The following is a 26,442-nucleotide window of genomic DNA, read 5'->3' on the forward strand; positions in this document are numbered from 1 at the left end:
CATCCTTCTAGTATACATAGGAATCAGCTTGATCATCATTTTCGCATTGATCATCATTTACTTATCAGCAATTATTAAATGTTTTTTACTTACTTACTCACTTTCACTACCAGAAAGACGAAAGGGAATTTATGCTACTTCCATCAAGAACTGTTAATTTTCAAAGGTTTTGTTTGGACTACGGAGATTTTGCCCGAATGGAAAGAGACGTAGGAATCTCTTCGCTTTTTGCGATATACCTCAACCTCTCAACCTTTTTGAAACAAGGAGCCTCTACTACCAGGGCCTCCAAAGGGTTTGATCTGTCACTGATGTTGGTTTAGGTTTGCCATAGGTGAGATAGCTAAAGTTTAAACGCGATTTATGAAACTATACATATATCGAACTGATGTACAAAAGCGAATTCTTTTTATTTTCTGGAATATCGGTATTCCTGCTTATAGTACACATGCACGAAAAGGAGCTCCAATATTATCGTGTTTAAATGGCGCGTATTTCTTGATTAATGACGGTGAAAGCTCCTGCCTAATGCAACGACTGTTCACTCTTCGTGAAACCAACCGAAGATTAAACCATATGTCGCTAGCAATTACGCACTATGGGTGCTATAAGCATTTACTGCTGTAACGATCACAGGTATGGTTGAAGTCAACCGAAATTACCGTGAATGGCCAGCTTGCAGTTTCGATTGCAACCCTGTCGAAAATCTTTGATGAATAAAGGCATCCAAGTTTTACGCCAAGGGATCTCAGTCATATGGGATATGCTGAGAGAAAATCTGTTAAAAAACACGCAAAAACCTTGTTACAAGTAGAAGCCAAACAAATCTTTCAAGTAATTAAAACTAAAAGAGAAACTACCAAATAAAAAAAATAATGTAGTTTCAAATCAGTTTGATTTATTACTTTGACTTTTTTCGCGGTACGGTCAAACGAATGCAACACCCTTTTTTAAGGTTTGTGTGATTAGAACTTCCAATTAATGTTTTTTTTAAGAAAAAATAAAAATATAAATTGAATCGAACTTCATTTAACTAAGAATCTTATCAATATGCGGCTAAATGAATGCATCGCACTGTATGGCCAAATTACTGCTTGAAGTACAAAACAATTAGAAGCATAATTTAAAAAAATCTAAATTAAAAGTTATTGGTTACACAACCGAGTATGCCCGGGATGAGGCAAATTGCAAAGAGGAAATGCCTTGTATATTGTACACCACTCGACACTACGGTGTCGATAATTTTTTCAAGCCTGCTCTGGTTTTCTTCCATACCCATAGTGAATGCCGAGCGCTACCGACCGAAGGATGCACGAAGTGCCAGCTGTCGGTCCGAAGTGCGCCAAAGCAAAGCAGCACGACTGATAGCACGATTAGATAAAAAGGACACAAACAGCTGCACTAGCAGCTCAGTTGTTGTCGAACAGCTGTCGAGGATGCGTGTGAACACCGAGAGGGCCCTGGTGAATTATCTCTAACCAGATTCCGGGTGTTACGGCGCACTTTCAACACGATCGAGAATAGAACCTTTATGATCACACGCTATTATTTACGTTCAGTGCAGTTGTTACCGAGTGGTTACGCATGTGCAAGTGTGGTGAAAGATGGAGGTGATAAAGTGTCCTACGAAAAGTGCGTATATTATATGTGCCGGTTGTTGTCATTAGTGGCATTAAGGATAGGGGAATAGCGTGAAGCCGAAGTGTATATTAATTACGACAAGTGCAAGTTTTTAGGGATGGACAAAACGAGTGGATAGCTTGATAAGAGAAGAAACAAAACGACGTGTCAAAGTGCTCCAAACGAAGCGAAGGTGAATTATTTCCGGCTATTCCAAAGGTATGTACGATTATAGATTAATTTACGTGCTCATTAAGCCACACATTAGTAGGATGTTATTAAAGATAGCATGAAGATAACACCAAAAACCAGATAAACAAGCTGGTACTACGCAATGCAAAATAATCCTCCTGCACTTGCCTCGGTTGAACCGATTTTATCTTTACCACTCAAGTATCAAAATGTCCCCACAAACTATCGATTTCAAACAACATTAGCGATAAAAGCATTTTGTTTGTTTATTGCTTCCACACATTCTATCGCTGCATGACACATACGTTGATGGTGTTCACAAAAAGAAAGATGAAGAAAAACAAAATGGTCCAATCTACAAAGTATGAGGAAACATTCAGTAAACTTTCAACTTTAAATATTATTTTCGATCGCTTCCGGGATCGGGATGCGAGTTTGGTCGGCTTGGTGTGGCAAAGTTTATTTTCGGCTGCAGATATCCGGAGGTGTGTATCGTGCAGTGTTTTGCAAGTCTTTAGTTTATCTGACTGATGGATAAATTTAGTCACTTTTAGGTATTTTGTGTGTGTTCCCTCACTCGGATGACATTTCTTTCCAAAAATGCGAAATGAATAGAAGGTTCAATTAAGTGATTATTAATTAAAAAGCATACCCCTTCCCAATATTATTTTAAACAGCTTAAAGTCGTCGAATTTCTGTCAAAGTTTAAGATGAAAACATAAGCGTTGCGTGCATGCAAAAATTAGAAATCGCGCTTATAATACCTTCTGATACCAAAAAAAAGCACGAAATTTCTGCCCTTTTTACAGTTGCCTTCCATTAACGAACGGCTCAAAATCATAACGAAGCAGCGGATATGTCTTACTGTGACCAAGCGAAACAGACAAACAAACTCGTTACAGTAATAGCGAGCGAAATGCAATTGGTTTCGTTGTACGAACTTACTGTACGGGCAAAAACAAACACACGGCATGTTTTTTTTTAATGGTGGGAGAATCACGTTAAATGTGATGATTTTATGCGTCCCTTTACGTTAAAGATTTTTTTCCCAAATGAATGTAAGTGCGAGCGTGCGTGTGCGTTTTTGTTTGGATGATAACGTACCGTTTGATGTTGAACTGTTTCGCGGTGGTTCTTAGCAGAACAAGCAATCTTATTATATTAAGGCTAGCCGATATTATAGGACGGTTTTGTTTGGCAGTTCAAAGAATTTTCAACGTTTCTCCCTAGAATTTGTTTACCGATTTTTTCCTACTTTTGATTAGTGGGATAAACGGAGAAGGGCTTAAAAGCATGTTTTCAGCAATAGGAGCGATCAATTTACCACTTACACCACTTTGCTTATCGTCTGTAAGTAAAATTAGTTTCCATCCTTTAAATACCTTAAAATGCTTGCCTCAACCACTATTTCTTAATTGAAAGCACCGGTGGATCCTTTGTGGGGTTCACACCAAGTCAAAAGACATCGGAGAACTAGCAGCAAAAATATTCTTTCTTTATTTCCGACAGGAGAAAAAAAAACAATAAACGAAACACATTTGTCAGCAAATATTGCCAGAAGGTGCACACATTGGGGAAGAAAAAGGGCAACGATATTCGATATTATCCTGCAGCAGTGTCGGGGAAAATCCAAATCAACATCAAAATCAAAACAGTGCCGGAGAAACGTGATCGGGCTTGCAAAAGCTGTATCGCATAATTCTGTTTTTCATTCCGGAATACCTTAACCAGGGATGGTGGAGCAGGTGCCTGCCCTTGAATAGACTCTTAATAGTGCGAGATTTCCGATAGAAGTGGTAGGTTTGCTTCAGCAGCATTTGCTTTGCTGTATTCGTTTGAAGTTCACCATAAAACCTCAAACCACCTCCCGGGATCGTTTCTTCGTCCGCAAATGTAGCGAATGTGTGACGATAGTTTAAACTACTCAGCCACATTGCTTTGCTACAACTTCAGCTCCGAAGTTACGGGGTTCGAGCACACTAATTTGGCATTACGTTGGACGACCGTCGGATGAAGGAAGACTGGCAAAGGGTAATCAACCCTCTCCCCCAGCTTAAGACGAATCGGAATCGGATCCGTGCTGCAACGTTGTTAGCAATAAATAGCTAAATTGCGCAAAAAAAAGCGAACAAACTCCACAAACTGGTGAGGCAGAATAGAAAGCTTACCAATTTCTCGAATACGTGCGGAGCAATAGAAAGGATTTATTTTTATGTGTTTGTTTGCTCACAATCTTGTTGATTAGCAGCAGCAAGCAGCACACCGGTGTTGCGGCAGTATAGGACGCCCAAACTTCAAAACCTTCCAGTGCAAAGTGAGAGAGAAAGAGATAGAGAGAAAGAGAGAGCAACAAAAAAACAAAACAGGAAAATTCATATTTTCTTACCCGTCACGAATGTGTGTGCGAGTCGGTTTGCTTATGTGATCCTTTCCGCTTGGTTGTTTTATCCTGGGGATACAACCACAGACGATGCGGAACGGATCGTCCAGCGATAATCGAGAAATGATTGCATTGTGTACTCATTTCATTCCCGGTCGCCTGATTATTTCTCAGTTTCATTTCTTATTATCGTTTGTGTTTGAAAGTTCTTTTTTGTTGGCTGATACGAACTACAGTGCTTCTGTTCTCGGTTGTCTTTCATAAATTTGCGTCTAAAGTTAGATGTGAGGCGCCTAGACGTGTGCAATCCTTTCAAAATTATTACGTTATCAGCAATTATGTCGATTGAGATGGTTAGCTTAGTGATTTAGTAATTCTTTCGGAATTATTTTGTTATTGTTTTAATTTGTCTATAATGCTTCATTTTACTTTCGTTTTATTAAATGGTTTCTTAAAGTGAAAACAATATTCTTATGTATAAAGCTATAAAATCATATTTTCTACCAATTCGTTCATTCGTAAAAGTTTTAAAAGTTTGCATAGATTCGCAGATTTGAAATGAGAGGAATAAAATGAGTAAAAGTTGAGTGGTTATGGAAGCATAAAAACAAACAAAAAATAAAGAATTCATGGCGTGCCATGACCGTGCCGTGGAAATCTAACCGAAGAAAATGTTTCCCACCGTAAAAGCATGTCAACAGAACGTTCTGCGTTGCGGGCCGGGTTGGCTTTTGGTTGGTTGGAGTTAAAACTAATCAAAGCCGCCTGTCAAAAGCAGCATCCGATTGGCAACACTGGCCTCGAGGCCGTCGCGCAACTGTTACTGTGCGATTAAGTTGTGGTTTGTGTGCGACTTGGCAATACACTTTTTGCTTCCCTTTTCTGTTTTTCGTCCCCTAGACACAAACTGGTTTATAAAGGAGATGGCAGAGGGTAAGGGATGGGAGGGTCTGGAGAGGGGTAAGATTAAAATAAAGATAAGCAAATGATTCAAAAATTTAAATTCCATCAACCTGGTTGGTTATTGCCAATTTACCGTTCATATTTGCCAGCAAAATATTGCTTTTGGCTGTGGTATCGTTTGCTACCTTCTCTACCTTTTCTGTACCACATCGAGCTATCCGGTAAAATCATAATATCCCTTTCAGTACTATTGTGTTACAAGACAGGAGCGAAGACGAACGAAACAATCATGTAACATGTTTCGAGGCATTTTATGTATATTTTTTATTAACATTTTCTTGCCACAATACACACACACACAATATATATACAGCTCTTTTATTCGAGTATCTTGCTCACCTCACTATTCAAAACAAATAATGGTGTGTCATTCTTGTCTTTTTTTCTTTACAGACTCAACCCACCTGGTTAATCGCGGGTGGTCACCTATCAACCTATTTCCTTCCGAAATCATTCGACTACCGAACTCCGTGCGTATGGGTGTCCGTGTGTGCGTTTGAGTGTATGGAAGCGGTTACCGATCATGTAATACTGTACGCGGGCTGGGAAAGATCGTTATTTCTTGTAACGCTTTTCCTCTATCTTATTGGTTGCATGGTACGTGTGTTTGTTTTTTAAACGTTACACAAAAGTAAGCATATTTTTTTAACTAAATTCTCTTTTTCGGAATAATTTCTTAACTAATTTATGTTGCTGTGCATATCGACCTATATTTTGTTTTTTTTTTTTGTGTCGTGACTCAGATTCCTTACTTTCGAACGATTTTCGTTTAAGTTGCCACATAATGGCTCATTAGTTCAGGGCCTATTTTCCGTTGCGACAAAAATAACGGCCCGTCTCACGGTTTTACAAAAATTTCACGTTCAAATTACTTACGTTTCCGGCCTGGCGTGACGGTTACCTTTTTTTTCTTGCTTATTTTCTTCTTCCATTTCGTGCGCGCCAACCAGTGTGTGCGCACATTCCGTGCGTGCGACGAAGCACAATGATCGACCCGGTACCGTTCACGTTTCGGTGACTTTCATCAATCAATCATACCCGCAGCCAATACTGCGACCACACATATATCGATCCCTTACCCATCGCTCCCCTTGTCCGTCCGGACGGCTGGGAGGATCGAGAAGCTTCAATCAAATCTAATCCGCCTGCTTCCGGTAGGATTTTCCGGTACACCGTTTTACAAGAACCGAGAAGCACCAAAGCTAACCCCCCACGAGTAAGTCTTGGGAAAGCGGGTTGGGCCGTTTGGTTATGGTTTCCTGGCAGCACGTGTGGTTTCGGTACGAATTTTTGCGATTTTTTGTTTGTTTTTTTTTTTTCGTTTTTGTTGCCATATAATTTCCGTATGTGTACAATTTCTTGTAATTCCACGACAGGATAACGGATATGCTTTATAAATAAAGCCGATAAATGTGACAGGACAAAACGGATGTGACCTTTAATATTTCAAAATAAATTTGAATTCAAAACAAAATATTTTTTTAAAAAAAGGAGGGACAAATGTGTTCAATTAAAGCGGCCTCATTAACGCTACCGGTGCTGTTTTCGGCCTAAATTGAACATACACACCGAACACGGTACATAAAGCCAGTAGTGGCGCAATATGAATACAGCCAATCCCGTGCGTTAACAAGATAATTATATTACGGCTGGAATTTTAAATTTAATTAAACGTGTGACTTATCGTCTTGCGTAAAAACAAAATATTTGTGGTACGACGATGCCGTTTTTTCATATTTGATTGCCATTCAAAACAATTATCAAACAAAATTACTACTAGTGCAATAGAAAAAATGTCGTTAAATTTCCCAGCTTTTTGCCTCATTTCCTTTTCGTTGGGTTGGAGAAAATTAAAAATGGTCATTTGGTGTTGGTGTTAGAACATACGCTCCTGTTTCACCCACTAACTCTTCAATGTGTACTCCCGCATGCTATATTGCGCTGGTGGAAGTGTAATAGAATACACCGTACGGTGCGTGTACGATTTTATGCGAATATTGTGGTTTTGAGAGGTTGTTATTTTCGCACGCTCACATGAAGTACCAGGCGTCTCCATGGAAAAATGTAGTGCTACATAAGAACAAAACAAACTATTTGCGATGTAGTAGGTTTTGTTGCAGCATTGAATTACAATAGATGCAATATTTCCTTTCTGCCAAAGGGTGTGTAGTTTTTTTTTGTGGAAAATAAAATTCGCAGCGAAACACAAATGGACACCACAATGGAGACGCCTGGTCTTTCACGAAGAACAGGACATTTCCATATAGTCCATAGTGAAGCGGCTGTTTGTGGTTTACTATACCTTTGCGGTTGAATATTTCTCGGCGGTCTATGCATCGTGTGAAATAAAAAGGATATCAAACTCCCCCGCTCCCGTTTGATCATACACTTTATTGAAAAGTTTCGTACAGAAGCGAGTCTTTGCCGTCACATCGTCAAATAGTGTAGCGGCTGCATAAAAGGTTGTCTCCCTCCTTGCCTCCTCACTCCCCGCAGCTTCTCCATCGTTCAGGGATTGGGAATTGATCTAGTAATAACATTTGATACTTTATTCAGTCGTCTGCTTTGCGGTTCCGGACTATGCGTGCGTCCGACGACCGTGCAAAAGCGAATCAACACACACAAAAACTGTCATCCTGCGCGCATCCCCCGTTCGCCCCGAAAGAAGATCAAATAACATCAAATAAAGTGGGTGAGTGTGAGTGCGGCATAATGCCCAGGCGACACACCGCGTGCCCCTGGCAGGCACACATCCTTTATCCCTTTTATCAGGTGGTTTATGGCGAGATCTTGCCGGGCACTGTCGTAGTTCGTTACGGTAATTGCTTTCATACCGGGCACCTTTCGCATCACGGGGATAAGGAGCTTTTCGCAAAAAAAGGTAGCACACGATGGCCATGATGGTGCATTATAAAATGCCTGTTTTGATCATATCTGCTTTCTAATACACAGTTGAATGAGGGAGTAAATTGACTGGGAACGTCGTGATTAGCTTAGCGGCGATAGGGTAGTAAGGTAAAATGTACCTATAATGCAGCAGGCGATGCGAAATCAATTTCTTTTACTGCGAAGATATGCGGAATGGGCGATGAAGCAAAGTTGTACAGTACAGCCCACGAAGCCGTATCATTTTCTAAAGCCAATGTTAATTAAAATCTGCTGGCAAAAGTTTTGCCACACGATGCCGCTGTAGCGCTTCTGGGTGCAAATCTCGCCAATCACGGAAGTGTTCCCATTCTAGTCAATCAATCTGTCCTCATGAAACGATACAGATCTGCAATCGTCCAAGTTCTTCACTAATTAACCTGCCCTGGATAATGCACATGCCCGGCTGGAGTGTGACTGTACCGCGACCGGACAGTGGCTAACGAGCCCGAGCTGTAATTGCATCGAAAGTTAGCTCGTTAAAAATTGTTTACCGTCGGTTGCAAGCACAACACAATCCAACTGTCTGTTAAAAGTTGCATCTCCAATGATCCGTGCTTATGATTTAGTTGGAAAACAGCTCACAGGTTGAAGCATGCAAATTTGTCGTGTTAGTTGTTCATGCAGTGGTCTAAATATAAAATCGGATAGGTAGCGATTCGCTAGTAATTCCTCCTTGTTGTTAATTTATACAAAAAAAGGATCTTATTATTTGGATTTCGACAAAGAAATACATCAGTGGTATGTTCAGTTGAAGCATTCGTGCACTGGAGCACTTATGTTCTACGCATTGCATTCTCTCAGGCGCAGTGCGGGATGATACAATTTAATTAAAGATTTTCTAGTTTTGTTTTCTAAACCTTTAATAAGTGTTTGCTCAGGCGTTTGCTAAATCGTAGCAAGCCGTGCATTCGATATATGCATTGAAAATCAAGAAACAACATCTCAGCAATGTCTCCCGAGGGTTGCAAAACCCAATGCCCGAGCAGCCGGTATCAAGCGCACAGAGGGTTCCAATGGACAAGAATGACGGTACACGTTTGCACCCTATCTGGCAGCTGGGTATGGGCGCGGTGCACTGACAAGCACGATAAGGAAAAGCACGAAAACACACGTACCGTTCAATGCAAACATGATTCAATCGGACCAGCGAGCCGATTAATGTTGTCGATAAAAAGCATCGACCCTGGGGCAATAAATGAAGATCGACTAGTTTGGGGTGCTGGGTTTGGGCAGCCAACGTACCCAAGCCTTCACCTGCTGCTGCCTATGCAGTGGGTAAGCGACCTGCATTCTGCCAGCCGCTGACAGCAATTTACCAACATAATGTTTCCCTCGGTGGAACTCTACGGTACGGCAAACATTTAAACAAACGACGCAAGCAAGAAACGGCGTAATGATATAAAATGTAACCCAGCGCGGCAACCGCTCGATCGCACTTTTGCGAATTTTCCTCACCAGCTCACTATTCCTCTTGGTGTGTGTGTGTGTAGATGTGTGTGAATGTTTCTTTTAGGATGCAAGTGCGCTTCGCTACCCGTAATCGGTACACGTTTGTATTTTGTGTGGGTGTTTACTTTTGCTTCTTACCCAGAACCACTCGGCCCTTAACTTAGAAGAAACTGAAAATGGGTGGTTTTGTGCTGGGTTCAGTTTCAAGCATCCCGACTGGTTGGACCTGACTCGGCGATAGGTTTTAATCCCATCAAAGGAACTATCTTCGTTATGTTCGGTTCGGCATCTCTCCCGTCCGAGAGTGGAATAATTGAATACGCCCTAGAGAATCAATAATGAAGTCTTGCACCTGGACGGTTTCAAGATTCTTTAAGTGCCGAGTTTTGTTTTCTCGCTTGCCGTTGTTGTTTCGGTTATATTATTGCCTAGCTGTGGGCATTACGTACCGTTATCGGTGGCAAAGGAAAGCTGGAAAAATGAAACGAGCATACAAAAAAAAGAAGCATGGTACAGTAAAATAAACGTTCGCTTTTGGAAACAAAACTCCTGTCGAAAGTATTTGCCTTTATTGCCGCTAGTGCTTTAACAGCGTTACAGTGAAGAATGGAAACGCCAGCTAAAGTATGTGCTTTTACCGGCGAGAATCGATGGCTGGTGACTGGGGCAGCTACTCGCTCGCGATAAAACAGTTAAAGCAAAGCTACGCAAACAGGGTTATAAAGCGCGCGTATCAATAGCACGCTCGAGAGGTGCCATGGGAGAAAGTCCCATATTTGTTCCTTGTTCTGCCCTTGATCTCCAACCTTGCCGCGGTGTATCGATTTGCGTGTTCACATGAACGCGAAAGGTTGGTTAGTTTCGGTTGGTTGGGTTAGACTCCCGCCCCACCAAAAAAAAAAAAAATGAGAACTACAATAGTAAACCAAATGATGGAAGAATGTGAGGAAGAATGAGTGCATGAAGTTCACGACTGGGCATACACCAAAACTTCGTCAATTAAGAGTGTTTGCTATTTTTTATTGTTCTTGTTGTTGGTCTCACTTCCGTTTTGTCTACACTTGGAAAGTGTCGGGCAAAGGTGTAAAGAGGCTGGACGAAAGTAAATGGAGCCTGTAGCCGATATTGGGTAACGTTGGAACGGTGCCGAACGTTGTAATCAATTTTGGGTTTCCCCGCGAGTGGATGGTAAATAATGCAATCAAAACAAAGCAACCAAAGGCTTAGCGAGGGCACAATATGGGACGCTAGCCGAGATGGATTACACGCGCGAAATCAGCTTCTGTGCGAAACAGTGGCCAAGAATAATTATTTAGCACAGACCTGCTGGAGAATAGAAATTGGAACGGTGTGATGGAGCACAATATTTCTCTGGACATTACTCACGATTTCTGTAGACATTAGCTCCGTATGTGTAAAAGGACAATGGAGAAACCACCACACAGACAAACTCTGTGAGCTGTAAGGCGTTCTACTTCGCTTACAGCAAATTAGACTAGCCAGGTTCCGGGGGGCTGATCACGTCATGAGAATGACATCGAACGACCTCTCTCGTAATGTCTGTTTAGGTCATTTAGGTTTAGGGACAGAGGAGGAGTGGTAGAAGGATTTTTCGAAGAGTTGCTGAGCTGAGGATAAGATTATTCCTACCTTTCTGAAAGATATCGCAACTCTCGAAAATGTGTTTGATTACCGCGCTATTGTTAAAGTTTAGCAAAGGCAACCAACAGATACTGAAACAGATACCTGAGGACATGATGTTGGAGATGTTGGAGATAATTATATCCAAGATCCAGCCTTGAAGATTCAATGGGAGACCCAGTTCCAGAAATTCCTAGCCAGAATTCCTACTTCTTCTTCTTCTTCTTGGCCCGCTCACAGTTGAGCACGTCGTGCTGACATGGCCAGGTCACCAATCCGTTTCCAGGAAACTCGGTCCAAGGCTGCATTCCTCCACCCCCGGCTGCACCCGATCTCCGACAGGTCTTGCTCCACTTGATCCAGCCAACGAACTCGCTGCGCTCCTCTGCGCCTTGTGCCGAACGGGTCACTGGCGAGCACTTTCCTGGTGGGGCATGAGTCCGGCATCCTCATCACGTGCTCCAGCCATCGTATCCTTCCGGCCTTAGCCACCGTTAGGATGTCTGCTCCGCCAAACAGCTCAGCTAGCTCGTGGTTCATTCTCCTTCTCCACACTCCCTGCTCAAAGATACCGCCAAAGATAGTCCGTAGCACCCGCCGCGCGAAAATGGCGAGAGCGTTGGCGTCCTCCGCCCGTATTGTCCATGACTCATGGCCATAGAGGACTACCGGACGTATCAGTGTGCGGTATATCGTGCATTTCGTGTGTTGCTGGAGCCTTCTGGATGGCAGGAGTTTGTGGAGCCCGTAGTATGCACGATTTCCCTGAACAATGCGCCTTCGGATTTCGCTGCTTACGTTGTTGTCCGAAGTTACGATCGCGCCAAGGTAGCAGAACTCCTCTACCACCTCGAGGTCGTCGCCGTCAACTGATACTCTGCTTCCGAGTCGGGTTCTATCACGATCAGAGCCCCCGGCAAGCAGGTACTTTGTCTTTGTCGCATCAATCCAATCCTAGCGGCCTCGCGTTTCAGTCGCGTTTCAGTTCATTCCTACTGATCTGAAAGTTATCGCAAATTTCGATCTTTCGTTTCATGCTCCATTATTGAGAGATTACCACATTCCAAATATCAAGATTCATTTTTAATATCTGGAAGGTTCTCCCTGTCTATTCTTCAGTGAACTAGAAGGTTTTATTTTAAACACTACAATATATTTCGTTGCCAACACATGCAGAGCGTTAAGTATTCTTGAAGAGTAAGCTTTGATGTCTATTGATGAAGATGTTAAGAGGGGTTGACAAAAAACGGTGAGCAGTCTAATTAATGATCTTCTTTCACTTTTTTTTGTCTCCCGCATCTAAGACTCCGTAAATAGCGCTAGGATGAGACCTCCGGCAATTAGCGATGGGAAAGTAATCCCGGAGGAGTTTATGGCAGCGGTGATGCAGGTGTTGCTGGGTGAGAAGAACTACAGCGCGGATAGTGACTACAGTGCCCCGTATCTGAAACCGGTCGTCGCACGCATTTATCCACTGTTCATCCTGCTGTACGCGATACCGACCGCCCTTGGGCTGACGCTCAACGTGATGATCATCGTCTACATCAGCAAGTACAAGCTGTACCGGGATGTAACGCACGCGTTCCTCGTCAACCTGGCCGTTTGTCACTGTGTGCAGTGTGCGTTCGTACTTCCGATCACGCTGATGGTAATGATCATCCAGAACTGGGTGTTCGGGCAATTTATGTGCTTTTTTTTGCCGTTGCTACAGGTAAGTGTACAAGTAGATTAACAAGATCCCTAACCTCTGTTATTATATTACGTATTCAACATTTTCTGTGTGATTCTGGCGAAGATTTATTTTCGAAAAACATTAAAGTGAATGTGCCACTGTGTTTCGCTGCTTTAAGCTAATTGATGGGAATATTTTAAACTATGATCTAAACTTTATTCCCTCTAAACTCATCTAACGAATTTTTTTAGTAAAAGTTTTCCTAAGCTCAGACGCCGTAATCGGCTATTCTACATCCCCTTAGCTCTAGCTTAAAAACTAAAACAGTGCAAGGCTGCATGTAGATGTGTTAAATTAATCCTCTCCGGGGTGTGTTTCGGCTTCCTGTAGGGATAGGGATGAAGGGTTTGCAGGGATTTGTATCTGGCAATCATTGATGTTTTTCAAAGTTTCTTTTGCGGGCATAAGCGTTGGACGTTGATCCTTGTTTTAGTCATATCCGCAACCCTGAGTGGAACAATGGAAAATTTCCCGGTTATGTGTGTAGATAAATTGGTGCAAATGATTCGGCTAGTGGTGGGGGCCTATTTTTTGTTTGTTTTGATGTATATGTGAATGAAAATATTTACACGTAATTGAGAAGATTGAAGCAGGAAATCCCAAAACTGTCACTGTGGAAAGATTTCATTGAATGTAGAATTTAATCCTTACAACATCATTACCGTTCGTAAAATACCATCCACCGCCATACATTTAATCCATATTGCTTAATTGCTCGTGATCCACCATTGATTTTTACTTGTGGGTAGCCGGGCGAAACATCTTTCCCCGTAAAAAAAAAACAAAGGTGGGAAAAGTCAAAACCATTGGCAACGCCAATTCGGGCGCACAGCAATTTCATCTTCTTCTACGCGTGAAAATCGCGAGCAACCGAGCGGCCGCAAACGCATTACACGCGAGACTTATCGTGAATATATGCTGGGATGGTTGATGAAGTGTGTTTCCATCAAGGCAAGCGACCCTTAGCGAAAGGGGTGCGCGCGTGTTGCTACTTCACCACACCAAAACAGAGCAGGAAGGCTAATCAAATGTGTCTGTTTCGTTCTCTCTTTTTCGCCTTAACCTACGCGCGATTCGTTTGTGGCAATATTAATTGATCCGGGCGTGCAAATATTTAACCACGCGAATCACGAGAAGCATCGATTTTTTTCCCGTTCCCGGGCCCGCACCACACCATTATCTGCTCGTATTCGGAGGGTGCCCCAAATCTGATCGGATTTATTCGTGCAGAAAAAGTTAAAATCATTAAATTGTTCCAACGAACGAATAGTGAAAGAAGGGGGTTGTTGATAAAGCAAAAAAGAGTGTGTGTGTGTGTGTGTGTGTGCTTTGTAAGCGATTTTTCTCATTTTCATGAAGAAAAACAAAGAGAAAGAGAGATAAAATGAGAAAGTGTTGGAGAATGGTAGCAATAGTGCAGTCGATATGATTATTTTCAAATTATAAATTATAAATTATTATTATAACAACAGAAGGGGCATTCCCATCAAACTGGTTCAATGAACAACCTCAAGCATTTACACTATGAAAGATGATACTCTGTGAATTACGCATCAAACACAAGATATTCCTTGTGTATTAGTCTTCCTAACTCGTGAGCGAAAGAGCTATCTCAATCGCTCAGCTCACCTAACTGAGCGAGCTTAGAGCACTCCACAGGTAGCTCAAAGTATAAACGAGCGCAATAAGCGCGTTGGTAGGTGAGGGCTCGAAAACCAGGTCAGCAAACTGGAAAACTAGCACTCTCGTTTTGAGCTACCTTGCGCTCACACTTCGCTCAACTCACTCAAAACAGCTGGCTTACCCCCTTCAAATACCACCATTTTCATGAACTATTTTAATAATATATTGGGGTGGTGTAGCGGCACCGGTCTTCACACGACAGAGCCGGTTAAGAATCCCAACCGAACCAATCTCCCGTACGCAGAACAGACTATCAATATGGTAACAGAAAGTCAGAAATGGTGGCACGCTTAGATCTCCTTAGGTTGTTGTACTGACAAATAAGAATAAGATAATATATTTTAAAAATTATGGTAAAGCCATTACTCGTTATTACATTAGTACTCGCCTGCTCACACCGTACGTTACTGACAGGTGACAGAAATTAAGCGAATGCTTACTACTGCTTAATAATGGAATCAACTTCATTAGAAATGCTAATTTGATTCGAATGAAATGGCTGTCTTTTTTTTATTTTTTCTTCTATGCAAACACCGGACATCCGTTAATGAAAGCGAGAGTCACTGTTTTGAGAACTTTCAGTTCGGACCACTTTCGCCTTCTGCCGTTCTCGATCTTTGGACAGCATCGTTGGTAAAACATAACCCAAAATACAAACCTCAACCTTTTTGACGCCATTACGCCTACACCATGTGTGTTTGTATGTGTCTGCGTGTGTGTTTCGATGAATTCTAAGTATGACGAAAAGCGCTGTGTTTCGGAACAACGATAAAATAACGCCAGCGAACTCCACCCGGAAAAAAAGGGTGAAATGATCTCTTATTCCCCGTTGAAACACGGCGCACGGTCCAACGAAACCAAAACAAAAATGGACATTTGAAATTAAATTACTGCGCGGAGCAACCATCAAAGCGGTCCGCAGAAAGTTTACCGGACCTATCTCCAGGGCCCATCTGAGCGGAAGTTGAAGTTTTCGCAAGTAACGCTCCAGGGAATGCGTTCCCGCCTAATCGGTGAAAGGATCCATATTTTTCCCGTGGGTGCGTATGATGATGTGACTGTAATTTTTGTTTCTTATTGAAATAATTATGACACAATAATTGATCCATTCATACGCGTGTTGTAATCGCTTGAAGAGAAAATGTAAAGATATGTGGTCGTACCGAGGCACTTATTAATTTCTGCTCTCCACACTGGCACACCGGGTCAATATTTCATACCTTTAAAATACTCAAATAACGTTCCACAGTTTACGTCACAAAACGAACGTCCAATGAAAACAATGAAACAGCAGGATAGCCTTCCTTCCGAGATCTTCCAAGAAGCTCCGGCAAAATGGGCCGAAGCGCGTCGAACAGAGATCCATCAGAAAGGCAACACGAGGGTTAGTGTTAGGGCGCTGTTCGGTGTGACGTCCGTCCCCACTCAGTAATTAGTCGCGGCGCCGACCGGAGCTAATCGGCTGATAAATGAAAGTTTTATGCAAATACAAATTAATTTCCCGACACAAACACAACGGTGCGAAGATTTTGGCTGGGTGTGTGGCATAGTACGCGCATTGGAACATACCTTCGCGTCAGTTAGAATCGATCCGATGATGCTTGGTGCTTTATTCACATTTAGTGTGCAGGAGTTTTTGCGACCGTACCGTATGTGTGCGAGGGTATCGTTCTGAGCGGCACCGAACGTGTGCGGTGCGCACTTTCTACCGAGGACTTCTTAATCTTTGCAACAAACGAGCAGTCTGTCTATTATTAAACAGTGAAGTGGTTGCTCGGTGGCTGTGTGTACCGTGGTTTCCAAAGCAGCAACTTTAGCATCTCGCAAAATTAGGGAAACAATGTACACCGAATGGCAGGAGAGACCTTTTTCCATGCGGATCGTGTGCTCAGCACCGTCTGGAGAGTAGAAGTTTGCATGCGTCCTTTTTTGTGTATTTTTTTTTGTATTTTGGAGGGAGGCCAAAATTTGCGAAAGCTCCCGCAGCTTTAAAAGTGCATGCGTTTGCGAAAATTGGACGACCAGTGCCCGGATGGTTTTTGGATTACATTTGCTGTAAAAATGAAATCTCAGCCACCGGTTTGGCTGGGCGGTTCACTTTCGGGATGGGAAGTACAGGCAGAAAATTAATGTTTCCCTACCACGAACAACGTGTATGAGTTTCGATCAGGCAAACATGGTTCATCGTTAGTAGCAGCTCACTCACAACCAACAAACTGCAAAGCGTTAAGCGATTACTTTCGCAATTAGGTACGTGTTTCGTACTAGTGCCGTAACTTAGCTTACGTTACTTTCAACGCGGTCGGGGTATTGAATTTTATTTCTTTTCCCTTGTGAAAAGGAACGGGCTCAAACACACATATGCTACATTTTAGGGCAGCAAATATGATGAGCCGTGTTAAGTACAGAAATATATAGCTATCACCTTGTATATATATTTAAACAAAAAATAGTTTCTCGAAACTTTACATACTGACTTACTCAACTGGAGCGGCAATCACTTTGAAGCCGTGGCCTGCCTAAAAAGTTCTCCTTAAACACTTACGGTTAAGCACCGTCAGCTGCCAATAAAATGTCCCCATTTCTCCTGATTACCTCAATATAGGCCTCAAAGATCCCGCAACGTGTACCTCTACTACAACACCTCTGTCCGATGTGGATGAAGAGGTTAAGAGCTGTGTAGTATTATAGCGAGTTCATCCTGCAACTCATATATCATAGCCCCATAGGGAGGCTGAGAGGTGTTGTCAGTTTTGGACAGAGTCCGTGTCTAAGAGAGGTGTTTTTTGGGCATATAGGTGGGTCACAACGTGTGCTCTTAGTTCTTTAGACTGTAGTGTAGATTGTTAGCCCAAAACCCTATCGAGTATCTCAACAACAATGTCAGTCTAGATTTCTACCTTTTTGGACGACTTGGACAACTTTCAAAGAAAACATTACCTCTCCATGTGTCGAATTTGTAAGCAAAGTCGCTATTAATGTCATCTTCATTTGGAGTTTGTTGTGTCGGATCTTCTTCGTCTAATACAGACAGTATTTATGTATATGCCATCAGTGAATATCAGAATCTGTATTGGTTTATAGATCAGGAGTCGCCAAACTGCTGCCATTACCTCTCCATGTGTCGAATTTGTAAGCAAAGTCGCTATTAATGTCATCTTCATTTGGAGTTTGTTGTGTCGGATCTTCTTCGTCTAATACAGACAGTATTTATGTATATGCCATCAGTGAATATCAGAATCTGTATTGGTTTATAGATCAGGAGTCGCCAAACTGCTGCCATTACCTCTCCATGTGTCGAATTTGTAAGCATAGTTGCTATTAATGTCATCTTCATTTGGAGTTTGTTGTGTCGGATCTTCTTCGTCTAATACAGACAGTATTTATGTATATGCCATCAGTGAATATCAGAATCTGTATTGGTTTATAGATCAGGAGTCGCCAAACTGCTGCCATTACCTCTCCATGTGTCGAATTTGTAAGCAAGGTCGCTATTAATGTCAATTCATTTGGAGTTTGTTGTGTCGGATCTTCTTCGTCTAATACAGACAGTATTTATGTATATGCCATCAGTGAATATCAGAATTTGTATTGGTTTATAGATCAGGAGTCGCCAAACTGCTGCCATTACCTCTCCATGTGTCGAATTTGTAAGCATAGTCGTTATTAATGTCATCTTCATTTGGAGTTTGTTGTGTCGGATCTTCTTCGTCTAATACAGACAGTATTTATGTATATGCCATCAGTGAATATCAGAATCTGTATTGGTTTATAGATCGGGAGTCACTAAACTGCTGCCATTTCCTCTCCATGTGTCGAATTTGTAAGCAAGGTCGTTATTAATGTCATCTTCATTTGGAGTTTGTTGTGTCGGATCTTCTTCGTCTAATACAGACAGTATTTATGTATATGCCATCAGTGAATATCAGAATCTGTATTGGTTTATAGATCAGGAGTCGCCAAACTGCTGCCCTAGAAATCCTCCACGATCTGTGTAAATGGCCCACAAGGTAATGTTTAAATGGCCCCCAACTACTACAACTACTTACATCCAATGCGGGCCATGGACGGAAAAGTTTGGAGACCCCTGGTCTAGATAAAGGCACAATATGTTACGCAAAAGTATGGCAAACCTTTACTGAAATTTGCTTTTCACCAGTAAAATGGCGACCGCAGTCAATGTACGATTTTTTTTTTGTATCCGCAACCCACCACATCTATGCACCGTTCGGCACCCCGGCGCGTTGGTACGCGAGTACTTTTCAGTTTTGAAATTTTGGGTTTGCCGAAAAGTTTCACGGATCACGGTTTTTTGTTCGCCACACAGCGAACCAAATCGAAAATCGATTTTTGTGTCACCATGACGAAGTGTTGAAGCTTTCCTCACTGAACGAAGGGGATGGTAACGAACGGATGGAAGCGTTTGTTGTACAAGGAGGTAAAATTAGTTATTAGCTTTGCTAGCACAGTGGCTTCATTATAGCGTCTCACGTGCCGCGGCGATCAATTTGATGGCCCGAGCTTTGATTTGGCGGGACGCTGATGGTAACAGACAATCGATGGGGAAATATAGGTAAACGTTGGAGTGCATGGTCGTAAAAATGAAATGTGCTGAGGAAGGGTCTCGATGAAGCAGGAGATAAGTTTTAGATAAATTTGTTATTGTATGGAAGGTCAGCGCTCGATGTCGAGCGTTAGTTTCGGTAAAAACGTTGTGTAAATTAGTGTCTTTCATACACAATGACCCATCACACAACTTCTAGTGGAATTAATTCTATCAGCTGTAAATACCTTCTCGGAATTCTCCAAATTCTTTCGAGTGTTTATGCTGTGATATCCAAATTGAGTAAAACATTTACCTAAACGTTCTGTCCTTCTGACATTGAGGATTGTATATCCCTAACTAGTTGAGCCTGACTCGCCAGAAAACAAAGGGCACCGATATGGTACAAACGCCATGTCAGTTACTTCCAGGAATTGTATAATGTTATTTTATTTGTCAAAAACCAATGGACCGTACCATTTCATCATACGTCCGTTCTCTTCCATCTCTTCACCGTACACAGGACATCCCGCTGCACGTGGCCATGCTGTCGCATCTGCTGATTGCCTGGGACCGCAAACGTTGGCTCACCGATCCGCTGAAGGTACGGCTGCCGGCGTTCGTGTGCAGCTGCGCTTCCTGGCTGGCCGGTTTGGTCATCGCCCTGCCGTACCCGATCTACACCACCTATCTGGACATTGGGGTGAGTAGCAATGGAAATGCGCTCGTCGCGCCCGGTGATGTTACGGCTGAGGCATTCGAGCGTTGTTTTGGGGTTTCGGTCAACTGTAGCACCAATTCACCGGGATAGAACTAGATGCCTTGCGGGTATATCGCGATCGGGTTGCCCGGTTTGACGAATGACAATGCGAATATCGGCTCGATGTTGATGGGGATAAAACCTGACTCGCCATTGGCTGGCGTTCGTACTCTTCATACGTCGTGTATCTTCTGTAAAGGATGTAAAGGACGCTTGGCGAGATATTCTTCTTCAACTGCCACGTCGACGGCAAACTATTAAATCACGGGGTCTGTTTGTAAGGTTAGCGTTAGAAATTCGTAATCCCCTTTGCATGTAGTCCCTGTACTGATGTTGGGTTCGATCTACACAAGGAATACGCAGCTGTTGTCTGGCCGCCTCGCAAACATCGATTTGAAGCAATTTAAACGCGTTCAATTGGGTCCAACAAAATCCTGCCAATTTCAATGAATTTTTCGGCAAGAATTTGTACTGGAATGCCGGCGTTGATGGGGCAGCAGCACCATTCAGTGACGAGCACGCCACGATTGTTCGCCGCTACACACCGTCCACCATCTCGGGTACTACACGACAATGAAGTTCACTCTCGTTCCCTTCTGTGCGCGAAAGCACATGAATAGCCGTCACAAACGGCCCTCGACCGGTGAGAAAATGGTTGTGATAATGGGGGTAGATGATGATGGTGCTGATGGGTGCCCCGTGCCGCCACTCCTTCCAACTTTCCCTCCCTGCCGTCTTCACAACCCGTATCACCATTATCAACCATTTTTTTCCCGCCATCGTTCGGGTTGGGTCGTGTTCGTGAGGAAAAGACCTTTTTTTCCTTATTGGTCATCAACGGTACCCTGTTATTTCGGTTTTACTTACATTTTCTCTTATACAGGCCGGTTTTCGTTAGCCTCTTTTCGACTGTCCGTCGGGGAGCTTTTTTTCTTTGCCTCTTCGTTTTGTATGAAATAAATTTTCCGCTCAATCGACGAGCCGCTTCGCGATTCACGCACACGTGAACATCGCAGTACAAAAAAAAACGGGGAACAGGTGTGTTTGTGTGTGTCTGCGAGCATGGTGCCATAAATCACTTCGATCTTGTTTTTTGTTTTCGAGCTCTGTGTTGTCAACAACCACTACCACGGTGGAGGAAGATTAATCCATCTACTCGTGTTACAACCCAATCCGCGTCGTCTAAGCCGAAGTTCGCTTTATCCTTTTGGCGACAGCGCACCTTTTACTTTGGATGTTTCCTCCTGTTACCAACGCACTATCGTCCATAATCGGCTAGCGAGAAAATAAGCGATCGGGTTAAAGGGTTTGTGCAAAAAGATCGAGAAGCGAACCCATACTTATATACATTCAACTTGAGCTGCAGTGAGTACCTGATACCGCTTCCGCATGTTATCAGTGAGCGTACGATCATTACCATTGTACGATGTGAGATGTCTTTGTCTGTTTGATGATGTGTTGTAGCAGTGCAATTGTTAACAGTGGGTCCACATTAGGGTAACTACCCACCTGCGTCCAGTTCTCAAAGTTTGAATAGCCAAATATTAGAAGCCCTTCTTTTCATTGGGAAATACCTCACGCACTTCTACAACTCTCGATCGTTTCCATCTCATGTTGCCGCTATCAACTTTCACCGGTGGACTCTCGCTAGCACCAGTGTGTGGGCTTGTATAGCGAGAATAAAGAAAAATCCTCTTTCAACGCTACGATGGGAACCATTTAAAGGCTTTCGTAGCGGGCGCGGAAAAAATCAAAAGCCCACGCAAATGGGTGGGCATGCAGTTTTAATTCTCACTCACCTATCGCATCATTCAGCGTGTCTTGTCGAACGGAAAGACCATCGATCATCATTCCTTTTTCTTTGCACACATGCACAACTCGTTGATGTGTGTGTTGTTTGCGGTTCGGTGATTCACTGATTTTCGCAGTAATGCGCGAGGAATGTTTGCCGGCTGGGATTTGCAGCGGAGAGCGAGCGATTTTTGCTAGAAATTGGGTTTCGTTTTTCTTTGCCGCTGTTGAGCTGTTAAAAGTTTTTGGTTGCGCAAGTGGCGAATGTTGTCAACATCCGTGTGCCGGAGGTGGAATCGCCGTTGTGTGACGGCGTTTGCATGGACATGTTTCAAAAAAGCTAGACGACAAAAATCCCTATAAAGTTCTGGTAAGTTGTGATAGGTTCTAACGCGACAACGACAGAGAAATCAAGCAGCTGACAAAATACCATCACACTGCTCTTACGATGATTGCTTCCCAAAATGCGTTGCCGTTTGTGTTGAATTGAGAACTGGAAATCCGGAAAAATACCCTGACGAGCACGCTCCAGTACTGCTGGAGTATGTTGACGTCTCCACATGCGCTTAGAATGCTTGGGGGAAATTTTTTGGAAATGAAAACGTATGATATCCCCATAACCTCCCATACCGATTCGGCGCTTTCATGATGCTTGAATTCGCCATCATCTCTGGGAGTGGGATCGAAACCAACCTCCTCATTCCTTTGCTTGCATGCATGCGTAACAAATTAATATAGCTTTCAGACTTCGGGATGTTCTCGTACGTTTTATTGCTTTCTGCTTGACCAAGTTGGCAAAGTGACTTTTAAATACACATTTCTACCTTTGGAGCTGTAATATATGTAATAATATGCAATCATTTCCACAGTAAAAACACAAATGGTATTTACCTCGTGAGACGCAGAAAATTGAGAGTATAACAACTTGAAAGTATTGCGGATTGTACGTCAAGTTGCAAACAAGCAGTCTTAATGAAGCAGAAGTTAAAACTATATATCTAGCTATGTATGTGACATCTGCCCTATACATTCCTAACCGGTCCGTCAGAGATCGCTCGACCGGCGGAAGTGGTTTAAAGGGGTCCTGCAGCTCTCTTCACATGGTCAATTCGACGAGTTAACGAGTTAATTCATGGCAGAGAATTCAGAAGCATCTTTATTGGGAAGTCTACCATTTCTGGCTTACTAGATTTATTTTTACCACGTAGTCAGATAATCAGTCCTCGCTACGGTTGATTGGTACAGATGGGATTTTGGTCCGGTTCTGTCGTGCAAAGACCAATACTCCACCCCTTGCTATTAGTGTTTGATGTAATACCTTCGAATCAACAAAACATGCAACAGTTGCTGTATCAGGTGGGGGCATGGAACCCCATTCCTGATACGCGAGTAAACTCTGTTTGCTTTAGATCGCCGGCGAAGACTTGTTAAATTTGAATTTGAAAATCAATGAGAAAACATCTATCCCAAGATACACACACATGATGCACGTCTTCGATTGCTCATATACCCCGCAGGGTGGGAGATAGGTTTCGACAAATAAAATGAAAATTTATAACCTCCTTTCGTCGCATCGCGTACCACATTATACCGCCCAGCCGTTGCAGAATGTTGCTTTTGTTTTCGTTCGGGTTTTGTGTGTATGTGGAAAACTGTTGTCTTATCCAGCCATTTCGTTAGATGCTTTTGTTCACCGTCTAGATCCCTTGTTGTTGATACTTTTCGCCGTGCTTTCCCATCGTTCGTCGATGGCTTGCAGGCACGATGCTACGGTCCCGCTCTGTCGATACACTCAAAAAACGCGCACACCACCCAATTTCGATACGGGACAACCACATGGCTTCACATTGGAAAATCAGAATTCATCGCACCCTTGGAAAACAAAACCCCTTGCTCGTCAGTGTGTTGTGGCTGCTGCATCAACAACCGGTTGTTTTACTGGAAGCGATTTTCCGCCAAGTGGTTTTCCAACCATTTTTTTCAGTTATTGTAGGTGTGGAGTGGAGGGGGAGGGGGAGTTATCTGTTTCCTTCGCTAGCGTACATCGGTTTGCCCTTTACGTGAACGCATTATATGGGGGAGGGTGTGTGGGAAAAGAATGACAAAAAATCACAAAACAAGTCTTAAGGCAAACAAAACAAAGGAGCGTAACCTTTGAAGAACAAGATGCTGCTCAGTAAACAATTAATGCATTTCGGTACCGGTACCGGAGCCAGTGGATAATCTTTAACTACATATCTTCAACATAGTAAAGCTATAACAAAACTGTTGTATATTGTCATACCACTTCTCTTCTTGAGAAACATCTCTTCAACATTAGACGAAATTTTGTCTAAATTGAGAAATAATTATATTTCTATGAAATAAAAAAAATCAACCACCTTTTGCCTTAACCATTCACCTCCATTTTATAACAACTTTCTTTTATTCGAAGAAGAGCCCAAACAAGTTTTAAAGCGGCTCAAGCCAAGATTTTTCGGTTGTAATTTTTTGGTCAGAATTTAATTTCAATACAAATGCCCACAGGACACACCACAATGGGACGTTCTGCGAAATTAAAGCTGCTCGTCCTACGCGTGTGTCCTGCGTGGAAGATTTCTGACCGAAAAGCGAAGCACTGGTTTGAAATATGACCAAGAAAATGAATCTCCGTTCGAGGAAGTCACGGTTTCGCAGGGGGAAAAAAAAGGAAAATGCTAACGAAATTAATCTACATGATGGTCCCGGTCGGTGTGGTCACACCGGTGACTAGGGTAACAGGGCACACAGCCAATTCTTATGTTGTGTTTTATTTAAGAGATTATGATCTTAACCTCACTTTCGCTACATTTGACCTTAGCGAGCCTTAGTTAAACCCTCCCTCTATCCCCCACCCCCTATCCCCCACCCCCTCCCATCGCCCTCCTCTTTTTCTGGGTGACTACAGTGCCCGGTTCGGTTATGGTCGTTATTGAACCGGCCCGTGTCAGGTGAACCACCAGCGCTTAACGAATATACGCCCGTGAAGGGTGGCTTGTTGCGATCGGCTCGACAGTATTAGTCCCGTCTAGAGTGGCGCTCTGATGCTCGTTGAGATTTTTTCGAGATTCGAGACCCATCTTCACCGCGGCTGTTGGTCGTGAACAAGCAGTTGGTTGGTGCTATTCACTAGCGCACGGGGGAAGGAGTTTTGTCCCGCACTCCTTATCGCACACGGCACAATGGGCTGAGCAGAATGGTAAAATTTACGAGCTACCGCAACACACCTGAGCCTGCCGCACGGCAGCGCGGCAGGAATTGAATCCTTTTTTTTTTACCGGGAGGCAGAGTGCTCAGCGAACATGAAGCGAACGTACAGCCAGAGACACACCGATGATTGTCTCGGGCGCTGGTTTTTGCCCGGACGGAATTTATGGGGCATGTTTAATTTTACGGGCTCGTGCATGGATTCTCCGTTCGCTACGGTTGCGGACGATGGACGTTCTGTGCTGCCAGTTCTCGCTAGTGTTAAACGATGTGGGGTGGCCGCAAGCTCTTTTTTATTTTTCATTCTCTTCACAGTCGCCAGAGGTGGAAGCATGAAAGCTTAACTGTGTGGAGCAGTGATTGGGGCCGGAAATCCTGTCCGATGATATGTTTTTCTTGCTTTATTTGCTCTTTGCAGTTTAAAAAAACCTTCCAAATCTCTCTATTAATAACGTTTCCATTTTCCTTTCCGGGGGGGATTGAAACTCTAGATATATCTTTCAAATTTTGCCGGTGTGGGAATTTGTGCGGTCAACCTGGTAGATGACATGCAAGAGTATATGCGCGGTCTGTTCGTGATCATGTAAGTATGAAATTAAGCTTTATTAAATGTCGGTTTTGAAGATACGAGCTTTGCGCTATTACACCTTTAGGAGGACTTGTTTTGCAACGATTTATTTAGAACAAAAAATTGCTCTTGAAATAGAACTTTTAATTTCAAGATAGCTATCCTTACATGAATTTATAAAATCCTTTCATTAAAAAAAAAACGGTGCAGTATGATCATAAAAGTTGACTGTAGTCGACATAAAGCCATTGATGATGCTGAAGCTGAAGTGAAGATTACCTAATACTTTGTTTATTTTTTATCGGCAAAACAACCTCAAGAGTTCTTGCCGGATAGTCAGTCCATGTTAAGGGGGGATTGGTCCGGATGGGATTTTGGTCCGGTCCGTTCGCGTGAAGACCGGCGCCGCTACTATCATGCCATCGGGCCGCCCCAATACTTACTTACTTGCTTGAGGAGTTATGTTGTGAGACATGTGAGTCAAAGGCGTAATAAAATATGAATTTTCAACTCCAGCGAAGCTATAACTTTCTGGTCACGGTTGTATTTAACAATTCTATTTGCATACAGGACATCTCGAGCGCTAATACATTTATTATTCACATCCATTAGTGATCAATTAGTATGCCGATAGTAATAAATATTCGAACCAACAATCAGAATCAACATTGGACTGATTATTAAATTAATGCTCCTACATCATCCGGTGAGCGGTCCTTTCCACGGCTTTATTTTTTGTTTTGTTTCATTCACTCTTCTCCTTTTTATCCTTTGCCGTGCATACAGTCATGATGGTACCGATTTTTTTTGTATTTGTGTGTGTGTGTTTTCTTCTTTTTTATCTCTCTTTAAGTGTTACTTCCAATAAGGAAGGTATTATTTTTCCGCATTCTCTGCATGTTTCCACGGTACTTTGTCGCAGGTCGTTGCCGCGGGGCAACTCGATTAGATTGATGGATTTCTAATT

General features: G+C 42.8%; 1 protein-coding gene across 1 annotated transcript in view; it reads left to right on the forward strand.

Moving 5' to 3' along the window:
• Positions 1 to 6,272: 6,272 nt before the first annotated feature.
• Positions 6,273 to 26,442, forward strand: part of LOC128307161 (uncharacterized) — a 52,046-nt gene continuing 31,876 nt past the window's right edge. The window contains exons 1-4 of the mRNA XM_053044898.1: positions 6,273 to 6,371; positions 12,478 to 12,884; positions 19,655 to 19,834; positions 25,399 to 25,490. Of these exons, the coding sequence (XP_052900858.1) occupies positions 12,498 to 12,884; positions 19,655 to 19,834; positions 25,399 to 25,490 (659 nt within the window). The 5' untranslated portion in view covers positions 6,273 to 6,371; positions 12,478 to 12,497. The remainder of the gene's footprint in view (positions 6,372 to 12,477; positions 12,885 to 19,654; positions 19,835 to 25,398; positions 25,491 to 26,442) is intronic.

Source organism: Anopheles moucheti, chromosome X (assembly GCF_943734755.1).
Source record: "Anopheles moucheti chromosome X, idAnoMoucSN_F20_07, whole genome shotgun sequence".
NCBI lineage: Eukaryota > Metazoa > Arthropoda > Insecta > Diptera > Culicidae > Anopheles > Anopheles moucheti.